General features: G+C 50.5%; 1 protein-coding gene across 46 annotated transcripts in view; it reads left to right on the plus strand.

Annotated features, from left to right (window-relative positions):
• The window catches only part of EPS15L1 (epidermal growth factor receptor pathway substrate 15 like 1), a 104,068-nt gene extending 89,927 nt beyond the window's left edge, over positions 1 to 14,141 (plus strand). For 16 of the 46 annotated variants that reach the window (XR_014837459.1, XR_002341604.2, XR_014837460.1 and 13 more), the window contains 2 exons: positions 7,921 to 8,126; positions 13,517 to 14,141. Coding sequence is in view for 42 of the 46 variants with exons in the window: in XM_085012496.1 (XP_084868622.1) it covers positions 7,921 to 8,126; positions 13,517 to 13,663 (353 nt within the window). In the remaining 4 variants the exon portion in view is untranslated. Of the gene's footprint in view, positions 1 to 998; positions 1,101 to 1,208; positions 2,268 to 7,920; positions 8,347 to 13,516 lie in introns of those variants that run through there. The other 30 variants (XM_085012506.1, XM_085012511.1, XM_085012510.1 and 27 more) reach the window with 4 other exon arrangements.
• Positions 14,142 to 22,821: the final 8,680 nt, after the last annotated feature.

Raw genomic sequence — 22,821 nt, forward strand, 5'->3', positions numbered from 1 at the left:
TATTTGTTCAGCTTTTCTCGACAATTCAGAACCAAACCTCATCCTGTTCCCTTCAATGCATTAAGCAGATTTTTCTTAAAATTCAGTAAATATTTTTAGTGGAAAAATCTCAACGCTGTGATGGTGGGGACCTCAGATTTTATCTGCTGGGGCTGTGCTGCTTGGCACGGGCTTTGATCTGCCAGGTTTGCCTTCTCCTGCATCAGCCAGAGCGAACAGGGCTGCCGTCTGCAGGGCTCCTTGCCAGTGGCCCTGGGGCTCAGACGAGCCCCGTGGGTCACCTTGTGAGACGTTAGCTCTCCCCCACAGGTGGAAGCCAGAGAAGAACACTCGTGGGTGTCTGTGAAAAGCTGTCTTTTTCAGTAAGAAGTTCCCAAGTGATTATGGATGTGTGAAAAAATGAAAAAGCCTGTGCTCTGGACAGCCTGTGCTTTTCTCTCCCCCACAGTTGAGCTTTTTTTTTTTGCTGGGGTTGGGGGGCAGGAGTGGAGGAGCCAAAGTGATGGGCAATGCCCCCTCCCCAGCCACAGCCCTCCTGTGTAGTAGGACTCTCAGAAGCCCCGTGGCTGTACGGGTGTCCCGTGCTGTGTAGGCCAAGTGACAGTTGTGTGGGTGTCCTATGTTGGGACAAATGGCAGTTGTGGGAACGTTCTGTGTTGTGTAGGGTAAGAGCTCAGGTGGGGCAGCTGTCCTGACCACAAACCTTTGTTTTTTTATTTTGGTGTTTCGTTTTGTTGTGTTTGTATTTATCTCTCATCTGCAGACCTTCATTTTCCCACTGCAGCCATGAATCTTATAAATAGAACCTAGCAAGTATCTGATTGGGATAAAACATACACTCAGGCTCGTGTATATTTTTGATATTTAGTATTAATCCGATTTATTGAGATCCCAAGTCACCCAAACCTTTAAGCAAGAGAATCTGCCTTCTTTCAGTGTTCGTATTTTTAAGTTTTGGAGGCCAGCAGGATTTAGATTCCATCGTCTTCTCCCTCTAGGTGGAAAGCTCCCCAAGAATCATGGCAGTGGAGGTGGGGTGGGGCTTCGCCACTCCTGGATCCTGGGTGCTGGGGGCACGCACGGCCTCGGAAAGTTCAGAAGTAAGAGAATTAAAGACACTTCTACCAGGGTGGGGCCGGCCACCGAGGTTTTTTTTTTAACAGCACACACCGTGGTAAACCAGCGGGTTCATATTGTTTTTGCTCAAGGCCGTCCTGTGTGCGGTTTCGGTGCACCGCTGGGGTAGCTGCTGAAACTGCTGCGGTTTGAAATAAGCCCGATTCTGTCCTGTCTTCAACCCTGCGCACCGCCCCCCCCCTCCAGTACTGAAGACTCCTCTGAGTGCCCGACTGTTGCTGTAGGGGGCACAGCGGCAGCTTCCAGCCCCTGGGGGTCTTCGTTTCGTTGTCTGCAGTCACAGCCTCCCCTTCCGCTCAGGGCTCCCTTCCCTGACCCGGTGTCTCGGAATGACAAAGCACGCAGCCAGGTATCATCTTGGTTAGCTTTATACCAAATTTTAAAAACCCAATAATTTGTGCTCCCTTCTCTGAAACACACCCCAGTTGAGTTCTTTCCTTTCTCGCGGTGTCCAGGGCCATGGAGAGGCATAAAGCTGGGCAGTGAGTTTGCTCAGCGGCGCAGAGGCAGATGGAGTTATTCTGTCACGTTTAAGACAAGCCACACCTCAGAAAATCGGAAAAAAAACCATTAAGGAGTTAGCAGAAGTGGTTATATAAAAGCAGGAACTAGCCCCAGAATGTTTTAAAAGCGCAGCTGCTAAAAATAAACGGGGGCACAGAGTGGGAAGTTTGGACCAAGGGCAATCAGGGCGGGGGTTTCTTTGCAAAAAGCCTCTGCCTGTGCTCATGGGCTTGGTGTTGGGCTGAACCGGGGATGCCACCGGTTTTGCACGTGTCAGGTCCGATAATTCAGCCACTGTGCCCGAGCACAAAAACCGATAACTGAGAAAAAACCGTTTTGTTTTTTTTCCCCCTCTGAGAAGAAGAGCAGTTGATGTGCCCTGGTTTCATATTAAACACAGGCATGATTTCTAAATAACAATGGTTTCGGCAGCAGTGGAAAACCAGGCCCGGGCCGTTCTTGATGTGAATGCCACCCTTCATCTCCCCCATCCTCTCTTTGCTTGTCAGAAACCTCAGCTTGAAATTCTAGCTGGCTGAATCCTAAACCGTGCCCCACCCACACCCCAAAGTGATTTAAAAAAAAAAAAAACCCAAACCAAGGAAGGAAGATTTTCTTAATTGACAGAAAAAAAAAAAAAAAGAAAAAAAGCACAGAAGTGGGTGATGATATATTTGAACATTTGGACTATTATAGACCCTCTCAGGGCTTGGGCTGGGTCAACTGACCCCATCACCTCCGCTTAGATGTCTGTCCTCTGTGAACAACTCCTGCAAGAAATGCTCCAGGAAATCAAGCAGCCGTCGACCTTGGACTTGCTGCTGGAAGCAGGGGCTGTGCCGGGCCCAGAGGTTTTCAGTCTGTCCCTGGCAACTCCTGATTTTTCTTGCATCAGGATTTTGTTCTTTGGTCCATTGTCATTTTAGTTTTTGATTTAAAAAAGTCAGCCCAAGAGTATACCAGTGAGTGTTTGTTGCCCTGTCTTGTGAGGGAGGGAGGCCACATGCCTGTTTCCCTTTCTAGCACACCAGAGGGGCTCCCCTAAAGGCCTTGGGTCCCTTTGGATGGCCCCATGGAGGCTGCGTGGTGGCGCCTGGGCCCTCGAGGACCCCTACCGAGGAGAAGCGGCAGGTATTACAGGTACCTGCGATGTGCTAGCCCTGCCTCTGTAGAGTTGACCCTCAGGTGTGCTGGAGGCTAGACCAGAACATGTTGGTGCCACGGGAGGTGAACAGGACGGTGGACATGCCTGCAGGGGAGAAATGAAGCCTGGAGAAATATCTTCCAGGGCAGGGGTGAGGCTGTGCCAGGCTGGACAGTGCAGGACAGTCATCATGGTGGAAATCAGTATGGGAAAGAGGCCGAGGTGGCTAGGCCACAGGCACTGTGCATGCCGAGGTCCTTCCCCAGGCAACCCGAGCCTATGTCCCCATCCCTCAGGATGCATAGGGTCCGTGCACAGGTGAGAACCTGTCCCCCAGCGCCCAGGAAAGGCTGCAGGTGCTCCAGGGGCCACTGAAGTGTGGTTCACTCGGAAACCTGTGTGTCTATCTGAGATCAAGCCTTGGTGATGTCACTGCTGGGCATTTGGAAAGCGAAGCAGGGTCTGCATCTTAGCACAACCTGCTGGGGGGGGGGGTCTTCTTTGGTGAGGGTGCATACCTGCCATGTGGCATTGCTCCCCCGTGGGGAAGGAAGTTGCCCGGAGAGTTTGAGGAGACAGGGTGGATAGGAGCAGTTTGAGGGGAGGACACCCTCGCTCAGGGGCTGCACATGCCCCCCATGCTGCACTCAGTGCATCTTAGTGGCTTCATCAGAGCAGGAGGCTGCAGTTGAGGGTCCTGGGTTTCCTTGTGGGCCCCTGGGGGATGAGCTGTCCTGACCTCTAGGTATAGAGCTGCGCTGGTCTGGCTCCTCCCTCCCTGAGGCTCAGAGTATCTCCCGCCCTACCCCGACTCCACCTCTCAGAAGGGCCTGATCTCTTAGGATAACACGCAGGGTGCCTATGCCTGGCAGCATCTGAGCTAAGCACTTTTCCACCTGATATGTGCACAGCTTTTCTGTAAAAGGCCAGAAAGTCCACGTTTTTGACCCCGTGAGCCTTACATACATTCTCCCTTCTGCTCAGCTGCACAGTCTTGGCAGCATAGGGGACACGTGAACGATTGGCATTGACAGACCAGTAAAACTTGATTTCCAGAAGCCGGCAGCCCATCACAGGCCTTCTCCGGCTGGCAGCCACACAGAGCAGGTGCTCTCATTATCCCACGTGTGTGTGCTGTGGCCGCAGCACCAGTTACCACAGACTGGGCAGCTTCAACAGCCAGAATTGATTGTCTTACAGTTCTAGAGGCTGGAAGTCCAAGATCAAGGTGTCAGCAGGGTTGGTTGCTCCTGGGGCCTCTCTCCTTGGCTTGTAGACGGTTGTCCTCGCCCTGTGTCTTCACCTGGTCTCCCCTCTGTGCATGGCTCTTTCCAGCTTTCCTTTTCTTCCAAGAAAAGGGTCCTGGAGGATTAGGGCCCACCTGTAGGACCTCATTGTAACTTAATCACCTCTGCAAAGACCACCTGTCTAAAGACAGTCACATTCCGAGGTACTGGGGCCCAGGACCCGAACATAATGAATTAGCCCATCCCGGCCCCATTTCATGGAGGAGGAAGCAGGCTGAGCGAGCAAGGCTGAGCAGGGTGGTGGTCCATCTTTGCCTGCCCCACACCCCACTGGCTGCCCCAGGCTGGGCTGGAAGGGCCGAACACAGGCCTGGGGAGACGGGGGTTGTGGGGGTGTCCCCGAGAAGACATGGGTGTTTGAGGTGGAGGTGCCGTCTGGGCAGAGGGACTGTCTCAAAAGAAGCCCTGAGTTGGGAGGCCCTGGAGGACTGTTGAGGGATGAGGTTGGGAAGGCTCTAGGGCCTTCTGGATCCACCTCAGCAGGCACATGGGCCTGAGACAGGGCTGGGGCGCGGTAGAAGGCGGAGCTCGCATGTTAGAAAGCTTCATTCAGTAGGTGTTTAGGCAGCGGGAAATACACAGCAAGTGACATAGTAACAGAGCGTGACCAGGGCTGCAGAGGTATCTTAGCGAGGAGTAGGGAGGGCGGCCTCTGAATATGTAGCACCCACATTAGTGTCCCATCCAGGGCAGAGGCGGGATGGGGGAGGCTGGGGTGTGTGTTCCCAGAGCAGCTTGAAGCCATCGGGAGAGCTCAGCAGTGTCTGGTCAGCTCTGTGTTAAAACACCACCTTGGAGTTCCCTTTGTGGCTCAATGGTAATGAACCCAACTAGTATCCATGAGGATGCGGGTTTGATCCCTGGCCTTGCTCAGTGAGTTAAAGGATCCTGTGTTGCCATGAGCTGTGGTGTAGGTTGCAGGTGCTCCATGGGACCAGAAGCTGAGAGGGGGAGTAGCCAGCGTGTGTGTGTGTGGAGGGGTGGTTCCCAGGGACCTGGGAAAGGGGAGGACCACTTGCCTGGGGTGGTGGTGCAGCCCTGTGGACCAGGGCACTCAGGCCTGGCGCCTACCCTCCCTCCTCCCCAGGGTGCTCCTGGGCCCACCTGGCTTCCCACTGCTCCCAGTTGCACTGCCTGAAGTTGATAAGCTACTGGGAAGATCTCGCTGGACCTCTCCCCTCAGAGCTGCGGCCTGCCTCTGGAGACGGATGGGGTTCCACAGTGACATGCACGCTCCTCTCCCTGCAGTGCTGGGCCCAAAGGCCTTGGCTCACCTTTCGGGTCATCCCTCAGACAGGGAAGTAGGCTGGCTGTGTGAGGTGGGAGGAAGCAGTTCTTCCAGGCCTGCAACCAGAACACCTTGCTCTCCGAAGCCCAGGGGGCTGAGGTCCAGGAGGGAGAGGAGGAGGCGGAAGAGCTGACAGCAGGGAGGATGGCTCAGGAAGAGCATTTGGTGCTGGGGGGCAGCCTGAAGTCTGGGGTTGTGTCAGGAATAGGAGAGAAGGGGCCAGAGGTAGATGACAGCTGTATATGGAAGGTGGGGTGAAGGGACCACCCCTAGGCCTTCACCTTGAGGTGCCAGTTGCCCTAGAGGATCGAGGCCCTAATTCCCCCTTTGTAGTGGCCTGCGCACCACCCTTCTGGGGAAAGGTCCCTGACCTGGCCTCTGGGGCCCGTCCAGGGCTGTGGCTAATCTGTCTCACTGGGCCTCATGGCTGACTGTGACCTGCAGCTTCCTCTCTTCTCCTTTTCGGTCAAGGTATGTCCTGTTGGAGCCTGGGTGGGCAGTGTGACTAGGAGGGTCTGGCCACAGTGGACAGGGCTTCTGACCCACTGCCCCACCTCCGGAAACGCCTCCTATAAATAGACACACGTGCTCGGTGGTGCTGCTTATGACAGTTAGAGCCTGAACAGGCCAGGGATCAGCAAGGGAGCCCCTGGAGGCCACAGCCAAGGGTGTGGAGGTGCTCTGCTCCAACTGTGGGAGGAGACAGAGGGCTGGGTGCAGGTCTGCCTGTGTCTCAGAGTCCTGTGCAAGCCTCGGGAAGTTAAGACTCGGTGTTTCCTCGAACGTGCGAAAGGAAACCAGCAGCAGCTCTCAGGGGCGGGGGTGGCTTGGGGCCTCTGTGCCCCAACCATCAGTGGGCACAGCCATGCATTGACCTCACCCGCCCACCCAGACAACCCAATTCATGTGAGAGAGGCCATGGGGATTTTAACCACTGTTTCTAGTGGGCTCCGCCTCTCCTATTCTCCACCGGCGCTCTCAGCGGCAGGACTGCAGCACTGGTGACCCAAGCTTCTCGTGCATGGGTGAAGCTGATGGAGACAGGGTGCCATTTATACCTTATGGCTGCTCAGCTGCTCTGTCAACAGTAAACGTGTGTCAGGTGAGGGACCTTGGGCCAGGTTCCCATCGGCCCCCTCCTACACTGCAGTGCCTGGAGTGGGGTGTAGACCCACGTGCAGACCCCATGCTGCCCTGAGGAGCACACTGTCCACCAGTCACCTCCTCTGACCCTCACCTTCACTGACAGGCAACAGGTCAGCTGGGGCTGAGGCACTTGTCCTTGTCTGGGTCTCAGAACTAGGTGACGGGGGGAGCCCTTCGGGACACCTCGGGGCTCTCAGAAGTGTGGTTGGGAAGCAGCTTTGGAGAGGGTGGTTTTAGAACTGGATTTCAAGATGGAAGTGCGGCAGGTGGCATGGCAGAGGCGAGGAAGACAGGCTACAGGGGTCAGGACGTGCAGCTAGATGTCCAGGGTCATTCATTCAGTTTTGGGGTTCTCTTTGCACATTCGCTTTGAAATTGCAAGAGTGAACACAGGCAGCTCAGTTAACAAGTCAGAATCATGTTAAGTATCCTTGAGCCTCTAGCCTGGGCTTGGACACAGAGCTGCCAAGTTGAATGTCTCACCCCCTCGGTACCCGGGCAGCTGTTGAGCAAATGCATGCCATCAGGCAGGAACCTGGCCCGCAAAACTGGCGAGTCCCTGAGGCTCATCAAGTAGGGCCCCCCCTCTCCTTGCCAAGCAGGCCTGGAGAGGGGTCAGGTTCCTAGTGGATAGTTCTGACACGTTGGCATGACCTATGGGGAGAAGCCCCCTGTCCTCAGGCCACATCCCCAAGCACAGCCTTACAGCTTCATTTCCCTCCATTTCTAAACACCTCCCAAGTCCCCCTAAAGATGGGCCTTACCGGGTGCCAGGATCTGGGTATCCCAGAGCCACCCTCCTGGCAAGAGCCCAAAGGCTCAAGGCCTGCCCTTTGGAGCCACCCACACCAAAGGGACACAAGCGGTAGCTGGATGTGAATTTAAACCCAGGACTGCAGAGTGGGTTTGTCTGGTGAACTGTCTCCAGACACGGACAACTCACACAACTGACTGTGAAACACACACACACACGCGCGCGCGCGCGCGCGCCTTTTGCAGCGTATTTTTCTGCTCAGCCATGACTTTTTAAAAAAAACAGCATGATAGTAAATGTGTTGCCACACTAAAAGTGAATCACTTTGAAACACCCCTGCATGTGAGCATTTTAAAGACATGTAGATTTTAGCTGCGGTGGTGGGGAGGGAAGGGGGTCATCTGAAGTGGTTTTTCTGGTCACGCCCACAAACCATTAAGCCTCCGGGATAAATGGAGATCCACACCGCTTCCCCAGGACCATCCCGGAGCGAGTGGCATTCCATCCCTTTCTAAAGAGGGATAGGGTTTTCCAGGGAGCTGGCACCCGGCTTCTCTTGTCAGGACTCTGTTCTGTCCATGGTCAGTAACTTGTATTTCTTTTTTTTCTCCTTTTTTTTTTTTTCTCCTAAACTTTCCAGGTAAAAGTACACCCGTAAGCCAGCTTGGTTCTGCAGACTTTCCCGAGCCCCCTGATCCATTCCAGCCACTCGGGGCTGACAGCAGTGACCCGTTCCAAAATAAAAAGGGGTTTGGGGACCCGTTTAGTGGAAAAGATCCATTTGCTCCCTCCTCTTCAGCTAAATCTTCTAAAGCCTCTTCCTTGGGCTTTGCAGACTTCACCTCTGTAAGTTGAGTTCTCCGCCTCCGCGCCAACCCCTCCCCCCTCACTGCTTGCAGCTTCTTTGGGGTGGTTATAGTTATTATTTTGGTGTCTTTTGAATGGCAAACCCCCTCCTGGCTCAAGTCTCCTGGTACCTCACGCCATCACCCGTGTTATTTATTCTGTACTGCTGCCTTCTGTAAGAAAAACGGTTTCTCAATAAAAAAAAGAGCTCTGGTTTGGATTCTCTGTGATAAGGGCACGTTTTCTTCCAGCAGGGTGGCCCAATATGCCTCTTTTTTCTGTCCTTCACGGTAGACTCTTTGTATTATTTCTGTGGCCCGGAGGCTGTCGTGTTCATTGATTATTTGGGAAAGCCACGAAGTCAAGTGCTTCTGAAGTATGAAAACAAGATTGAGAAAGTTGCATTCAGGTTTTGCTGTCCTCAGAAAAGTCTTTGTGCAGGAGTTCTGATGGTCCCACCCAGTGCATTTCGTGCAGCAAGTGAGAATTGAAGGACCCAGGCGGATCACACGAAGGGAAAGCAGTTTGATTTTTTTAAACTTTTATATCTGTTATCAGCTACGAGGAAAACTGAAACGCAACCTAGAAAACTGCTCTGAAGCCCTCCTTTTGTGGGAGGGAAAAAACCCAAAAAACCAAAAAAAAAAAAAAAAAACCCAAAAAACTTAGAAAGCCCTTTGGCGGAGTTAAGTGCCTTTTCAGACGTCAACCTGGGGATTTTGAAAGCCTGGCTTTGTTTCTTGGTGTGAAAAAAAAAAAAGATCGCAGATTGTAAAACACTGTTACCTTAGGGTGTTTTCGGTACCCTCATCAGCACCCAAAAACCTTGTTCTCAGAGAGCTTCAGTCGTTGTCTTCCCAGAGTCGGTTTCACTGTCTGTTGTACACCTATGTTTGTGAAAAGGTTTTCTTCACTGCATTGTGCAGAGTACCTTGCTTCCTCGTTAGCTGTGAAATGTATTGTTTATATAGGCTTCCTCTCCTAGAATATCCGTCTTAAAGCAAGCTCTGCGGTCTCATTGCCCAGTGTGAACGCCCAATTCATTTCAGATCCACCCTGTGCGCGATCAGCTATGCTGTGGCTTATTGAAATCGCCCAAGACGCCAGCACGTTCCTGGCTCTTGGCGACCTGTAAATATTTTATGATGGCAGTTAGCCGGGTTTTGTTGACAGCCAGTGCAGGCTGTGGATATATACAAATGGCGACATTGTTAATAAAGCCAGAAACAAAACCCACTTTATCTAGAGTTTCCTAAATAGCACCGCCTTTATTTTTCAGTGGAAAAAATATTAAACGCTGATGAAAAAAATAGACCCATTCACTCATGACTCAGGTACTCTGTTTAGGGGAGGGCGGAAGAATAAGTGGATTTGAATGGCAATTTGAAGAAAAGACTTCTCTCTCTGAAATGCACAGTTATGTTTCCTGTGGTCCTCCGCCCCCTCTCCTGAGGGCGAGTCTTTAGAAAACTTTTTTTTTTAGCCCCCAAGATTTCAAACTATCATTCGGCCCAGCATTTCTGGTCATTCCAGAACAATTGTTAACTTCAGTTTTTAAAACACCCCTGGTATTTAATCATCTTTGATTCCAGGCAGGGAACTGAATTCTGCCCAGTCTGCAGTCCTGCTGTTTTATATTTAAAATCACCTTTCCTGCTCTGACACAACCAGTCTTGGCAGAGGAAACCACCCATTCTGATGGGTTGTGGTGCCGGATTGGCAGGACCTCAGTCAGACCACGGTTCAGGATACGGTCACAACTGCCCCACCTCCAGGGGCTCGGGAGGTCTTTGCATTTTCATGGCACCCTGGGTTCAGTCCTTCAGCCTGGTCTTTGAGTTCACTGGACCTCAAAGATAGGTGCTGACTTAAAAGAGGCCAAAGTTGATTCCTCCGGTTTGTGTATTTCTGCCTACCCCCCCCCCCCGCCTCCGCCGCCCCCATCTCTAACTGCCCAGCAGACTGGCAGCGTGATTCTTTCACATTGGATGTGCTGAGAGTGTAAGAGTGCCATCAAGGCTCGTTGTCACCCGTGCAAAAGCAGCTTGGTCTGGGTTGGAGTTCAGGGAAGCCAGTGTCATATGCATTCTAAGTCCCGCTTCTTCCCCCCTCTGCCCGCCACCTCCAGCATCCCAGCTCTGCTGCTCTAGACCCCTTTAATTTACACGCCCCAAGGCTCTATCAATGGGTTTCTTGTGCTTGTAGCTGCTCAAGGGCAACCTCCCCAGCGTTTCTTTTAAAACAAGCCTTTCTCTCCCAGGCGACTCGTGTTTATTAGGAAGTTGCATTTATAGGTGAGGAAAACGGCTCTTTCATTTGGAAGTCTGCATTAAGAGCAGGGCGAATATTGGACAAGAGAAGTCGCGCTCTGCATCGTCACAGTTGGATGCGTTTTCAACAGCGGGATAAGTGAATTAACAGGAGGTGGTGAGAAGCGTCCCCACCGAGGGACACAGCAGACGTGCTGCTGGATGCCTCAGGCACACGTGTCCACCCCAGTGAGGAAAAGGCATCAGTGCGTCATGGGCAGAAGCCTCGGAACCTCAGATTTCTACGGAGAGGCCACCAAGATTAAGCCACTTGGTGTCCACCAGTCCACGGCGTGGGAGGTGCCTCAGGAGGGCAGGATGCTTGTCCCCCCTCAGGTCTTGGTTCCAAGATGGTGCCAGAGTGAAGGGGAAATCCAGCTTTGCCATTCACTGAGCAGCTCCTGCACCTGCAGGCCGTTCCAGATTTGGGCCTGTCGCCAGGTCAGAGGACTAGAGCGGGGCCGGTCGGGATGTCTCCCCCAGGGCCAGGATGGATTCTCTGCTGATTCAAGACACAGAGGGAGCCCCTCCCTCCCGTCTCCCTCAGATGTCACAGTCCATCCTGCTTCTCAGTGCGAGCAGACCACGTGCCTGATGCGAGTCTCAATCCTGGATCCTGAGCTGGCCTCAACCCAGTCCACTCTGATGGCATCTAGAACATTCCTGCCAGCACATTTACTCTGAAAACACAGGCTCCTTGAGCAGGAGACACCAGGCTGAGCAGGCACAGGGGCATGGGCCCAGATTGCCTCACCTGGCCATGGGGCCTCAGCTGACCCCTTGACCTCTCCAGGCCTTGGTCCTCGGCTTTGGCGTGGACCATCCTGGTCATACTCTTCAGCCCCTCCTGCCCTTCCTCTGGGCTGGCTAGGGTGAGGTCCCTGTCAGCTGGACTGTCCCTCCTGCTGCTGTCAGCAGCACTGTGGAGTCATTTCCATCGGCGTTTGTTGTTTTTTCCTTGTTTGTCTTCTGAAGAGGTATTGGAAAATTCCCTAAAGCGTGGGGTGGGGGCGGGGGGCGGCCGCAATTATCTGTGACCAGTGGTGGAAACACAGAGGGTAGGAACCCGCTCTCAGGAGTCTAGCCTGGAGACCCATCAGACCCCTGAGCTTTCTTCCAGGCAGCTTCTCTAAGAAACCAGGATTTGGCCTTTGTTTCCAGAGACAGTGCCTCTTGGTGCTGACCCTCACCTGCCCCTGCCTGACTCCCCAGGCAGGTGGCGAGAGACATCCCGGGCTGTCCCTCCTCCCTCTCCTCCTCCTCCTCCAGGCCACATTTGGCTCCAACCCAGACTCCCCCAACCCGGCCCTCCCCTGCCTGCCCCTGTCTCACCCCTACACTGGCTGTCGGATCATGAGACTTTCAGAAACTGCCAGTCCACTTGCCCCACTCACTTGCTCAAGGAGCCTCCTCAGGAAAATCTTTCTGGAGCCCATAAGCCCCTCCAGGTCCGGCCCCTTCTACCTAGTGCTCCGTTCTGGAAGCTCCAAGGTTGAGAATTTGACCCCTGTTGCCCCCCCCCCCCAGCCCCTCCCTAGCCCCATAGCTGGAACTGCATTAGGAATGGTGCCCAGGCCTCCAGGACCTGTGGTGGTGCTGTGCCCTCGACCTTGCAGTTAGAGCTGACCACTACCACCCCCCTCCAAACCCAGGAGAGAGTCCAGAATCCTGAGAACCCAGGCTCTGTAGCCAGTTTCTCCCACCTTCCCCAGGCCTCGGTGTCCCCAGCTGTGGCAGGAACCCACCTCCTGAGTCACCACTCAGACCATGTGTTGGGGGTGGTAGGGGGCGGTGAAGAAGTAGCCGTGAATTCTGGTCTATCTGCCTTCCCCGCTGCTCCTGATGGGTCTTCCAGGGCCTCTACAAGAGCCTCTGTCTATCAGGTTGGGATTGTCTGTATGTCTGTCTGCTCCCCGAGGGGCACCTTGGGACCTCCTTACCTTTGGTGTCATCCAGTGCTTAGCAGAGAGCCGGCAGCCAGTCAGTGCACAGAAGAGAAACAGTAATGAAGGGAGGCAAGGACCTGAACTGCCGCTCTGCTCGGAGCTGAGGGTGCTGGAGGCAGAGCACAGTGACTGGGGGTCGGGTGGTTGGAGGGGGGAGGGCTTGGGGATCAGAGACCCCCACCAGGGGAAGAGCGAGTGAGGTCTGCTTTGCTTTTCTTTGCATAGAGCTAAGGTACCTCAAATGATTTGAAATCATCCCACTTCAGAACCAAAACAATTTCTTCCCTTGTTTTAAAAAAACTATATATATATATATATTTTTTTTTTTTTTCTTCAAATTGAACCTTTTGGTAAAGGACTCCAAGAAGGGAAAAACTCCTGGACTAAGTTATGGCATAAATGCCAGGGCTTCTGTAAACGTTCAATTACAGAGTGGCTCCTGGCGTCTCCCAGAGCTCCGGGAGCATGGCCGAGATGGAGGCGCCGCGTTTCAGGACCATGTCGTCTCCACGTTTGGCCTTGAGGCCCCTGTGCATGTTTGAAACTCGGGGTTCTGTAGGAGCCAGAACTCTCCAGCCCCAGCGCCTCTCACCAAGCGTCAAGGCCCATCATGGAGGCCCAGGCTCTGTGGGCTCACTGTCCTGGCTCCCCGGGGCTCGGCTGACCTCTGCGCCCCAGCTGCTTCTGGAGCTGCCCCTGCCATCCCCCAAGGGGAGACCCAGGCAGGCATTTCCCTCACATGCCATGAAGTCTCCGTGGCTTCTGGGGGGTCTTTGAGTGTCCCCCATCCAATGCCTGCTCCAGCTTCCTGCAGGGGCGGGCGGCTGATTCTCTGAGGTTGGAGGTGGCGGTTAAGGTCAGACTCAGCCCCTCTTCTCAGTGCACATGACCCCTTCTCAACTGGGGCAGGACCAGGGCATGTGTGTCCCCTCCCCGCCCCCAACCAAGGCAAGGGCTTCTGGCTTTTCCTGGTTTTCACCTGCACTCTGGGCACCTCCCCCCCATGCGTCCCAGCATCGCGTTTCCCTGAAGCACCCACCCACCCACCTGCCAGAGACAGGCCTCTTCATTGTCCCCACCCAGCTGGCGGGCAGCTCTGGGACCATGTAACCCACCTTTCGTTCTTCCCTTGCAGTTTGGCAATGAGGAGCAGCAGCTGGCGTGGGCCAAGCGGGAGAGTGAGAAGGCGGAGCAGGAGAGACTGGCGAGGCTGCGGAGGCAGGAGCAGGAGGACCTGGAGCTGGCCATCGCGCTCAGCAAGGCTGACATGCCCGCCGCCTAGGCGTGGCCTCACGCACGTGCCCACTGGCTGGATGGCCGTGGGGCAGGCCTGCAACAGCAGAGGACTGGAAGTTTCTGTGTATATACACACACGCTCAGTCTCAGCAGTCCCCAGATCATGTGACACGTCACAGCCACTGTTATGTGAAGGACTCGCTGGCCGGTCAGAGGGCCTCGGGCTCTGAGAGGCTGGCCCTGGGGCGAGGGATCAGCTCACGCCTGTGGAGGCAGCCCTGGGATCTGCCTCCCTGCTGTGACATCCCTGCCTCCCTCCTGGAACCAGCAGAGTGCAGGACAAGAAGAGGAAGCGCCCGTCTCCTGCCCTCCCTGCCCTGCTCTCAGCCAGGCCAGCACCAGGGCCCGGGGCGTACCCCCCCCATACCCCTGACCTCCCCCTGAGACAGACACCCTGGTGATGTATGCAGTCATTGTATAAAAATTAAGTTTGAATGATTAATATAAAATATTTTAATACAAAACACAAGAATCTTTTTTTTTTTTTTTTTTTCATGGAAACATTGTTTTCCTTGCATTCGTGCTCACCCGCGGTGTCACAGAGGCAGACTAACCTTGGGCAGAGAGATGCAAGACAATCTTGAAGTTCCTGTTTGAATCCCAAGTGTTTAGAATTCTCATTGTGGCTCAGCAGACTAAGAACCTGACTAGTATCCATGAGGATGTGGGTTCAATCCCTGACCCTGCTCAGTGGATTAAGGATCTGACCACTGTGAGCTGCGGTGTAGGTCACAGATGTGGCTTGGATCTTTTATTGCCGGGCTGTGGCGTCTGGCAGCTACAGCTCCATTTTGACCCCCTATCCTGGGTGTGGCCCTAGAAAGAAATAAAACAAATCCCAAGATGATCAAAACTGGTGAACCGCAGTGGCCTGAGCACAGAGAAATGCAGTGGAGAATATCTGACCCCAAGACCAGGCAGAAAGGGGGCAAGAGGCCCAAAATGTTCCCTATCAGAACCATTTACTGGAAATGGCAGGGTGTGCACAGGCACAGCCCCTCTGGCACCCTAGAGGCCCTTCTCTTGAAAAGTTCCTTTTCAGTGTGTGTCCTGGGTCTCTGAGTCCCCGTCTTTGCCCTCTCCCCTTCCTTCTCCAGCTAGGGGACAACCCACTACCTCAAATGCTTTATTGCAGCCAAGAAATCATTCTGAGGAGAAGCATTTGCATTTTATTGTTTTTTAAGGAGGAATTTTATTTTATTATTTTATTTTATTGTCTTTTGTCTTTTTAGGGCCATACCCGCAGCACCTGGAGGTTCCCAGACTAGGGGTTGAATTGGATCTGGGGCCTATGCCACAGCCACAGCAACGCCAGATCCAAGCTTCGTCTACAAGCTTCACCATAGCTCATAGCAACACCAGATCCTTAACCCACTGAGCGAGGCCAGGGATCGAATCTGCGTCCTCATGGGTGCTAGTCAGATTTGTTTCCACTGAGCCACGACGGAAACTCCGCATTTGCATTTTAGTAACTTTTTTCCCCCATTTTTTTTGCCATCCTATGGCATGTGGAGCTCCCGAGCCAGTGATCAGATCTGAGCTACAGTTGCGACCTAAGCTGCAGCTGTAGCAAGACTGGATCTTTAATCCACTGTGCTGGGGCTGGGGATCAAACCTGCATCCTGGCACTGCAGAGATGCCACTGATCCTGTTGTACCACAGCAGGAACTCCTGTAAGCTTTATTTATTTATTTTATATTATTTTTTAAAATCCTACTTGATCTGGATCTGGGTGGGTCATCCTGGCCAACTCATTCTCCCTGGGCTTTTGGTTTCCTCATCTGTAAATTTAGCTGATTTTTTTTTTTTTTTTTTTTTTTTTATGGCCACACCTGCAGCAAATGAAAGTTCCTAGGTTAGGGGTTGAATCAGAGATGCAGCTGCCAGCCTACACCACAGCCACAGCAACGCCAGATCCAAGCCTTGTCTGTGACCTACACCACAGCTTGAGACCAGGGATTGAGCCTGCATCCTCATGGATACTAGTTGGGTTCTTAACCTGCCAAGCCACAAAGGAAACTCCCCATAAGCTTTATTTTTTAGATCAGTTTTAGTTTTGCCGGAAAATCACAAAGATAATACAGAGTATTCCATGTGATTTCCTCTGCTTTTAACGTCTTACCTCAGGCTGGTACATTCATTATAATGAAGGAACCCAATATCGAGACCTTATTAACTAAAGTCCACCTTTATCCACATCTCCTCAGTTTTTTCCTTCTTGCCTTTTTCCTGTCCCAGGGTACCATTTGACATTTGGTTGTCATGTCTCCTTAGGTGCCTCTGGACTGAGACAGTTTCTCAGGATTTCCTTGCTTTTGATAGTTTTGAGGAAAAGTGGTCAACTTGTCTGTTGCCGCCAGTTGGGATCGGCCCATGTTTTTCTCATGGTTTAGTCTAGGGGAGGGGTTTAGGGAGGACCTCAGAGGCGAAACATCCTTCACGTTGTATCAAGAGTCTATGTCATCAATAGGATTCATCACCCCTGATGTTGACCTTCATCGCCTGGGGAGAGATTAATGTTTGACAGCTTTTCAGACCCAGGTACTGGGTCTACACAGTCTTGCCCCAGGGCGATACTCCGTGAGATTAAAAGTAAACTGTAGGAGTTCCCATTTTGGCTCAGCAGGTTAAGAACCCAACATGGTGTCCATGATGATGCAGGTTCCATCCCTGGTCTCACTCAGTGGGTTAAGGATCCCGTGTCGCTGAAAAACGTGGTGTGGGTCACAGGTGTGGCTCGGATCTGTGGTGTAGGCCAGCAGCTGCAGCTTTGATTCGGGACTCCTAGCCTGGGAACTTCCATATGCGGCGGGTGTGGCCTTGAAAAGAAAAGAAAAAAGAGGCGTTTCCGTCGTGGCTCAGTGGTTAACGAACCCAACTAACATCCACGAGGACGAGGGTTCCATCCCTGGACTCATTCAGTGGGTTAAGGATCTGGCGTTGCCATAAACTGTGGTGTAGGTCACAGGTGCACTTGTGACATATGACGGGGGCTACAACTCCTAGCCTGGGAACCTCCATATGCCAAGGGTGTGGCCCTGAAAAGACAAAAAGACTAAAAAAAAAAAAGAAAGAAAGTAAACTGTAAATTGGGGTTTTACGACAGATTTAGGGGGATATAGAGATCAACCAGGACAGTCCGAGCCCTTGGTCATGCCCCTGTGGTCCTGGAGGGGATGGGATTCCTTGGTGCCTATAGAGAGGCCTTGCCTCTGTCAGCAGCAGTGACCTGGGTCTGGGACCCAGGGCCTCATGCAAGGCTTGTGGGCTTCCAAACCTCTGAGGTGCCCCAATCCTCTCTGGAAGAGCAAGCAACTTCCAGAATGGGGCCTGAGGTGACCCCTAAGCTTTCCTCTTCCTGCAGTGGAGCCATCAGAATAAATCTGAAAGTCCCATGCCTCGAGCCCCAACCATCGTATCCCTTTGGGGAAGGGTCGCCTCTCTTTGAGATGGTCGCAGGCCCCCATTTGAACATGAGATCCACACTCTGCACTTGGTGAAAAACACCTGGTTTTCAGAGCATTCGACATCGGGCATTTTTTTCTAACCTCCAAGAAACCTTGTATGTGAGGAGGGTGGGATGCTAGCCCATTCTCCTGATGGGAAAACAGACTCAATGTTTGCAGTCATTTATTTGCCCCCAGCCCCAAAGCCAGCCAGTGGCGGTGGCTCAGTGTTTTGCTGATCTTAAAAAAGATATATTTCTTGGAGTTACTCTGTGGCTCAGTGGATTAAAGGCCTAGCATCGTCACTGCTCTGGCTCAAGTCACTGCTCTGGTAAAGGTTTGATCCCTGGCCTGGGAACTTCCACATGCCATGGGAGCAGCCAAAAAGAAAAAAAAAAAAGATGTGTTCCTTTCTCCTCACCCTTTTTTTCTTTTCTTTTTCTTTTTTGGCTGCCCCTTGCCATATGGATTTCCTGAGCCAGGGATCAGATCTGAGCCACAATTTCGACCAATGTCAGACCCTTTAACCCACTGTGCCCCCCTTGTGCCACAGGAGGACCTCCAAGATGTGTTTCTTGTTGCCTGCTGCTTCATTATATATCCATTGTACCTAGAAGAGGTACAGAAATTGTCTCTTTACACCTTAGAAATTGATGGCCATGCTTTGAATTCGGAGTTCTCACCCAGAGGGATGAAATGGCCTTTGGGGAACCTGTGAGCCCCCAGAATGCACATTTGTGTATCTTTTGTTTTGGGGGAGGATGTCCATGACCTTTTAATCTAATCCTTAGAGGTTCGCAGACACCACACCCCAAAGCTTATGAGCTAGTTTTTGTTCATTTGTTTGTTTTGTGTTTTGGGGGGCTGCACCTGTGGCAATGGAAGTTCCCGGGCTAGGGGTCTAATCAGAGCTGCCACACCACAGCCACAGCAATAGCAATGCCAGACCTGAGCCGTGTCTGGGACCTACACAGCAGCTTACAGCAATACTGTTTCCTTAACCCACTGAGCGAGGCCGGGGATCAAACCTGCATCCTCATGGATGTTAGGTTCTTAGCCTGCTGAGCCATAATAGGAATTCCATGAAGCAGTTTTAAATCCTGTTTCCTTCTTCCCCAGCCTCAAACAAACACACACACACACACACACACACACACACACACACACACACACACACTCACACACACGGATTCTCCTGCCTCTTCCTTGGCAGGGAACACTCACACCCTTTCCTGAAAAACAGAGTATCCAAAAAAATGCATTGCAAAAATCTGCAAATGTAATAGCAGCAAGCAGAGGACACTAAACCCCCACACTCCCATCACCCAGTATCACTCTCCTCCAGATTTTGCCACCCTTGCTTTACCCATCCCTTTCTTCCTCTCCTTCTCTTTGCGGAGGTGCTTTAAAGCAATTCAGTGATGATGTCACTTCACCCTTCCACAGTCAAGTGCATTCAGCTAAGACATGTGGGACCTTCTCATATAACCACCAGGCCATGGTCACACCTAACAAAATTGAGTCACACCCTCCCAGCATCAGTCACATCTTTCCCATGAGAAGCAACTTGTGATTTTGCAACCTCATCAACTTACTGCTCTGGTGCTTGGAAGTCTATGTCCCCTTAAGGTGAAGCCCCCTGGCTCTCACAAGTGGCAGCTGTTTCCCAACCCCCTCATGGTCCAATGACCCAGATCCAGCTGCAGTTGGACCAGAACCCAAGGGTCTGGGATACCTGATCTGAGCGGCATTATGCAAAAGAATGATTGATAATCTGAGACTGGCTCCAACTAAATGAAATCATGTCTTCAAAGCCACTTTTATTTAAAAGGACATTCTAGTTCTGAAACAGTGGTGGCAAGCTATTTTTAAAACAGGAAGCATCTGAGAAACAAAGAACCTGCCTCTTGGAATAATGGAGTAAATATTTCTGCCCCCTTATCAGATCTGGTGTCTTTGAAACATCTTTTTTTTTTTTTTTTTCCAAAAATTTTCCCCAGTAAAAGTGACCAGGAGCTGTACAAATTGTATCATGAGCTGTTGTTGGAAAAACATAAAGGGAAATGGAAATGTGATCCTTATCTTGAATCTATTCCAAAGAAATTACGTGATGTGGGCTTGCGTGGTTGGACTTGTGTTTATGTTTTGTGGGTCTTTAAATATCGTGCTTTGATTTACTTTCTGGTGGCCATGCTGTGTGTGCTCTGTTGGGTGACCTTGGGCCTTCTACCTAAACGCTCTGGGTCTCAGTTTCCTCATTTGGCTGAGGAGGTTGGAATGTTCCAATGAAGACATTTCCAGCTTGAAAGTGCTTAAGATTCATGTTCAAATCTCTAGAAAAGCACTTGTTTTAGGCTTTTAGGTGACATAAAAGAAGAAAATGGAATACATGGCATCCTGCTGTCCTCATTTTTACTGAAAATATTTTGTCCATATGTAGACAACAATATTGTATTGTAATCATCAAACTTGCCAAGAGACTGGAACTTAATTATTCCCACCACTAAAAAGACATGCTAGGAGTTCTCTTGTGGTGCATCAGGTTAAGGATCTGGGATTGTCACTGCTGTGGTGTGGGTTCCATCCCTGGCCCAGGCCCCCTCCCACAAAAAAAGAAATGTGAGTGATGGAAGTGCCGATTGCTACTATGGCAATCATATCAGAAATGTATCAAATTAACCTGTTACACAACTTACATTTACCCAATGTTAAGTGTCAAATGTATTTCAAAAAATTTTTAAATATTTTCTATGCACAAAAAATTTTGTAATATACCATCAAAGATGTCATTCAAAACAGAAAGGGTAAGCAACTGACTGAAATAAAGCATTTGCAATGCCTATATCTGACAAAGGATTTGTAGTCAGACTATATAAACCACTCCTACAAACAACTGCATATAAAAAAGGGGCAAAGGGAGTTCCCGTTGTGGCTCAGCAGTAATGAACTCGACTAGCATCCAATGAGGACGCAGGTTCCAGCCCTGGCCTCGCTCAGTGGGTTAAAGATTCTGCATTGCTGTGAGCTGTGGTGTAGATCACAGACAAAGCTTGGATCTGGTGTTGCTATGGCTGTGGTATAGGCTGGCAGCTGCGGTTTCGATTCGACCCCTAGCCTGTGAACTTCTATATGCCATAGGTGTGGCCCTAAAAAAAGAGAGGGGGCAAAGATTTAAAAAGACATTTCACAAAGGAAGACGTCCATAGGGCAAATAAACTTAACTGCTCACCAGTAATAGTGATTTAGGAAATGCAAACTAAAGCCACATGAAATATTATGTAGGTGATTTCAATTTAAAAGATTGACAACTTTAAATATTGATGAGAATGTAAAACAACCAGGAATTTCATACACTGCTGGTGGGAGTAGAGGAAAAAGATATTTTTCAATATTTTCCCAATCCTGATAACCATTTGATAGCTAAGGAAGAAATATTAATTTAAATAACACTAGTTTAATATGATATAATATAGTAGAGTATAATATAATATCATGTAATATAATATATAAACAATATAAATCAATAATTCTATCAATAGAAATACTATTTATATGTATCATTTTTAGTTTTTAATAGAACTGTTTTATTTATTTTATTAAAGTACAGTTGATTCAAAATGTTCTGCCAATTGCTGCTGTACAGCATAGTGACCCAATCATACATACATACATATATATATATATATGCATACATTCCCTTTCTTATATTATCTTCCACCATGTTCTATCCCAAGAGACCGGATACAGATCCTGTGTTGTACAGCAGGGCCTCATTGCTTATTTATTCTAATTTTTTTTTTTGTCTTTTTGCCTTTTCTAGGGCCTCTCCCTCGGCATATGGAGGTTCCCAGGCTAGGGGTTGAATCGGAGCTGTAGCCGCCAGCCTATACCAGAGCCACAGCCACAGTGACGGGGGATCCGAGCTGTGTCTGGGACCTACAGCACAGCTCATGGCAATGCCGGATCCTTAACCCACTGAGCAAGGCACTGAGCAAGGCCAGGGATCGAACCTGCAATCTCATGGTTCCTAGTCACTGCACCACAACAGGAACTCCTGCTTATCCATTCTAAATGTAATAGTTTGCATCTACTAACCCCAAACTCCCAGTCCATCCCACTCCCTCCACCCTCTCCCCTGGCAACCACAAGCCTGTTCTCTATGTCTGTGAGTCTGTTTCTCTTTTGTAGATAGGTTCATTTGTGCCATGTTTTATTTCATTTTAAATTTTTTGTCTTTTTACCTTTTCTAGGGCCGCTCCCATGGCATCTGGAGGTTCCCAGGCTAGGGGTCCAATCAGAGCTGCAGTAGCCGGCCTACGCCAGAGCCACAGCAACGCAGGATGCGAGCTGCATCTGCGACCTACACCACAGCTCATGGCAACACTGGATCCTTGACCCACTGAGCAAGGCCAGGGATGGAACCCCCAACCTCATGGTTCCTAGTCGGATTCGTTAACCACTGAGCCACAATGGGAACTCTGTGTGCTATATTTTAGATTCCACATATAAGTGATAATAATATTGTATATGTATCTTATAAACTAAAAAAAAAAATTAGTATAGAAAACAGTAGTTTAATAAATGAACAATTCCGTGAACTTCCAGTGGGTTTTCTATGCTAACCTTCAACCAGGGGGAGAGAGAGCACTTTCTGAGGAACAGAAGCATAAGGACTTTTGAGATAGTGGTCAGTGAATACTGTTTCTCTGTACTAAAGACAAAGGGCAGAGTTTCCACTCCAAGAGCCAAAAAAAGACCCAAGCAAAGCCATAGCCATTGTTCAACCATAAACATACTTTTTGAAGGAAGTAGCCATCGTGGTTCTAAGAGAACAAGGTGGTAGACCAAAACCCTGATTCCTTCCGTTCTACATCCTGGGATAAGAGCCCTGAGGGAGAGCACAGAAGACACAAAGTTACAAGCAGGTACAGCCTTGGGAGTCAGACAACCTGGCCTAAACCCAGCTCCCCTCTCGCTAGTGGGGTGAGCTTGGGGAGCTGATTTCAGCTCTGGAGTCATTTTTCCTCATCTGTAAAGTAGAGATAATAACATCCATCTCCCAGGGCTGTGGGGAGAATCCACAGCAGCATTCCCAGCAGGTTCTAGATCCTCAAGGTAGTAAGAACAGTAGTAACTGTTGTTTTGTTTTGGATTTGTTTTATTAGTAATTATGGTTTTTTTTTAAAAAAAAAACCTAATAACACAATTTACCATCTCAACCACTTTTCAGTGTACAGTTCAGTAGCGTTAAGTATAGTCACATTGTTGTGCAACAGCTCTCTAGAACTTTTTCATCTTGCAAAACTGAAACTCTGTACCCATGGAACAACAGCGCCCATTTCCCCTCCCCCCAGCCAGTAGTAGCGGTTTTTGTTATTACTGATTCAGATGGTTCTTATGAAAGCTATGGCAGCTGTGAGAGTGATTGCTTTGCACTTTGAGAGCAGGGCGTGTATATCTTAGTTCCACTACCCAGGAACATGCGAGAGGTAATTCTGTCTGTATTCAATAAGCTATTACATTATTCTTTATTGTGCGAGTCTCATTCTAAAGGAAATCGTGTAGAGTTGAGGAAGACGGAGGACTACCATTAACTTTCTGTGTGACTGTGTGGTCTTGGGAGAGATGGGGGCTCGGGTGTATTGGGTGCCTTGTACAGACCAAGTCCAGTATCCGCCACCATTCTGGAAAAGGGCGG

Source organism: Sus scrofa, chromosome 2, assembly GCF_054392235.1.
Source record: "Sus scrofa isolate SSC_HxYL_T2T_F1_AM1 chromosome 2, Sscrofa_HxYL_maternal_Yorkshire_Landrace_v2.0, whole genome shotgun sequence".
NCBI lineage: Eukaryota > Metazoa > Chordata > Mammalia > Artiodactyla > Suidae > Sus > Sus scrofa.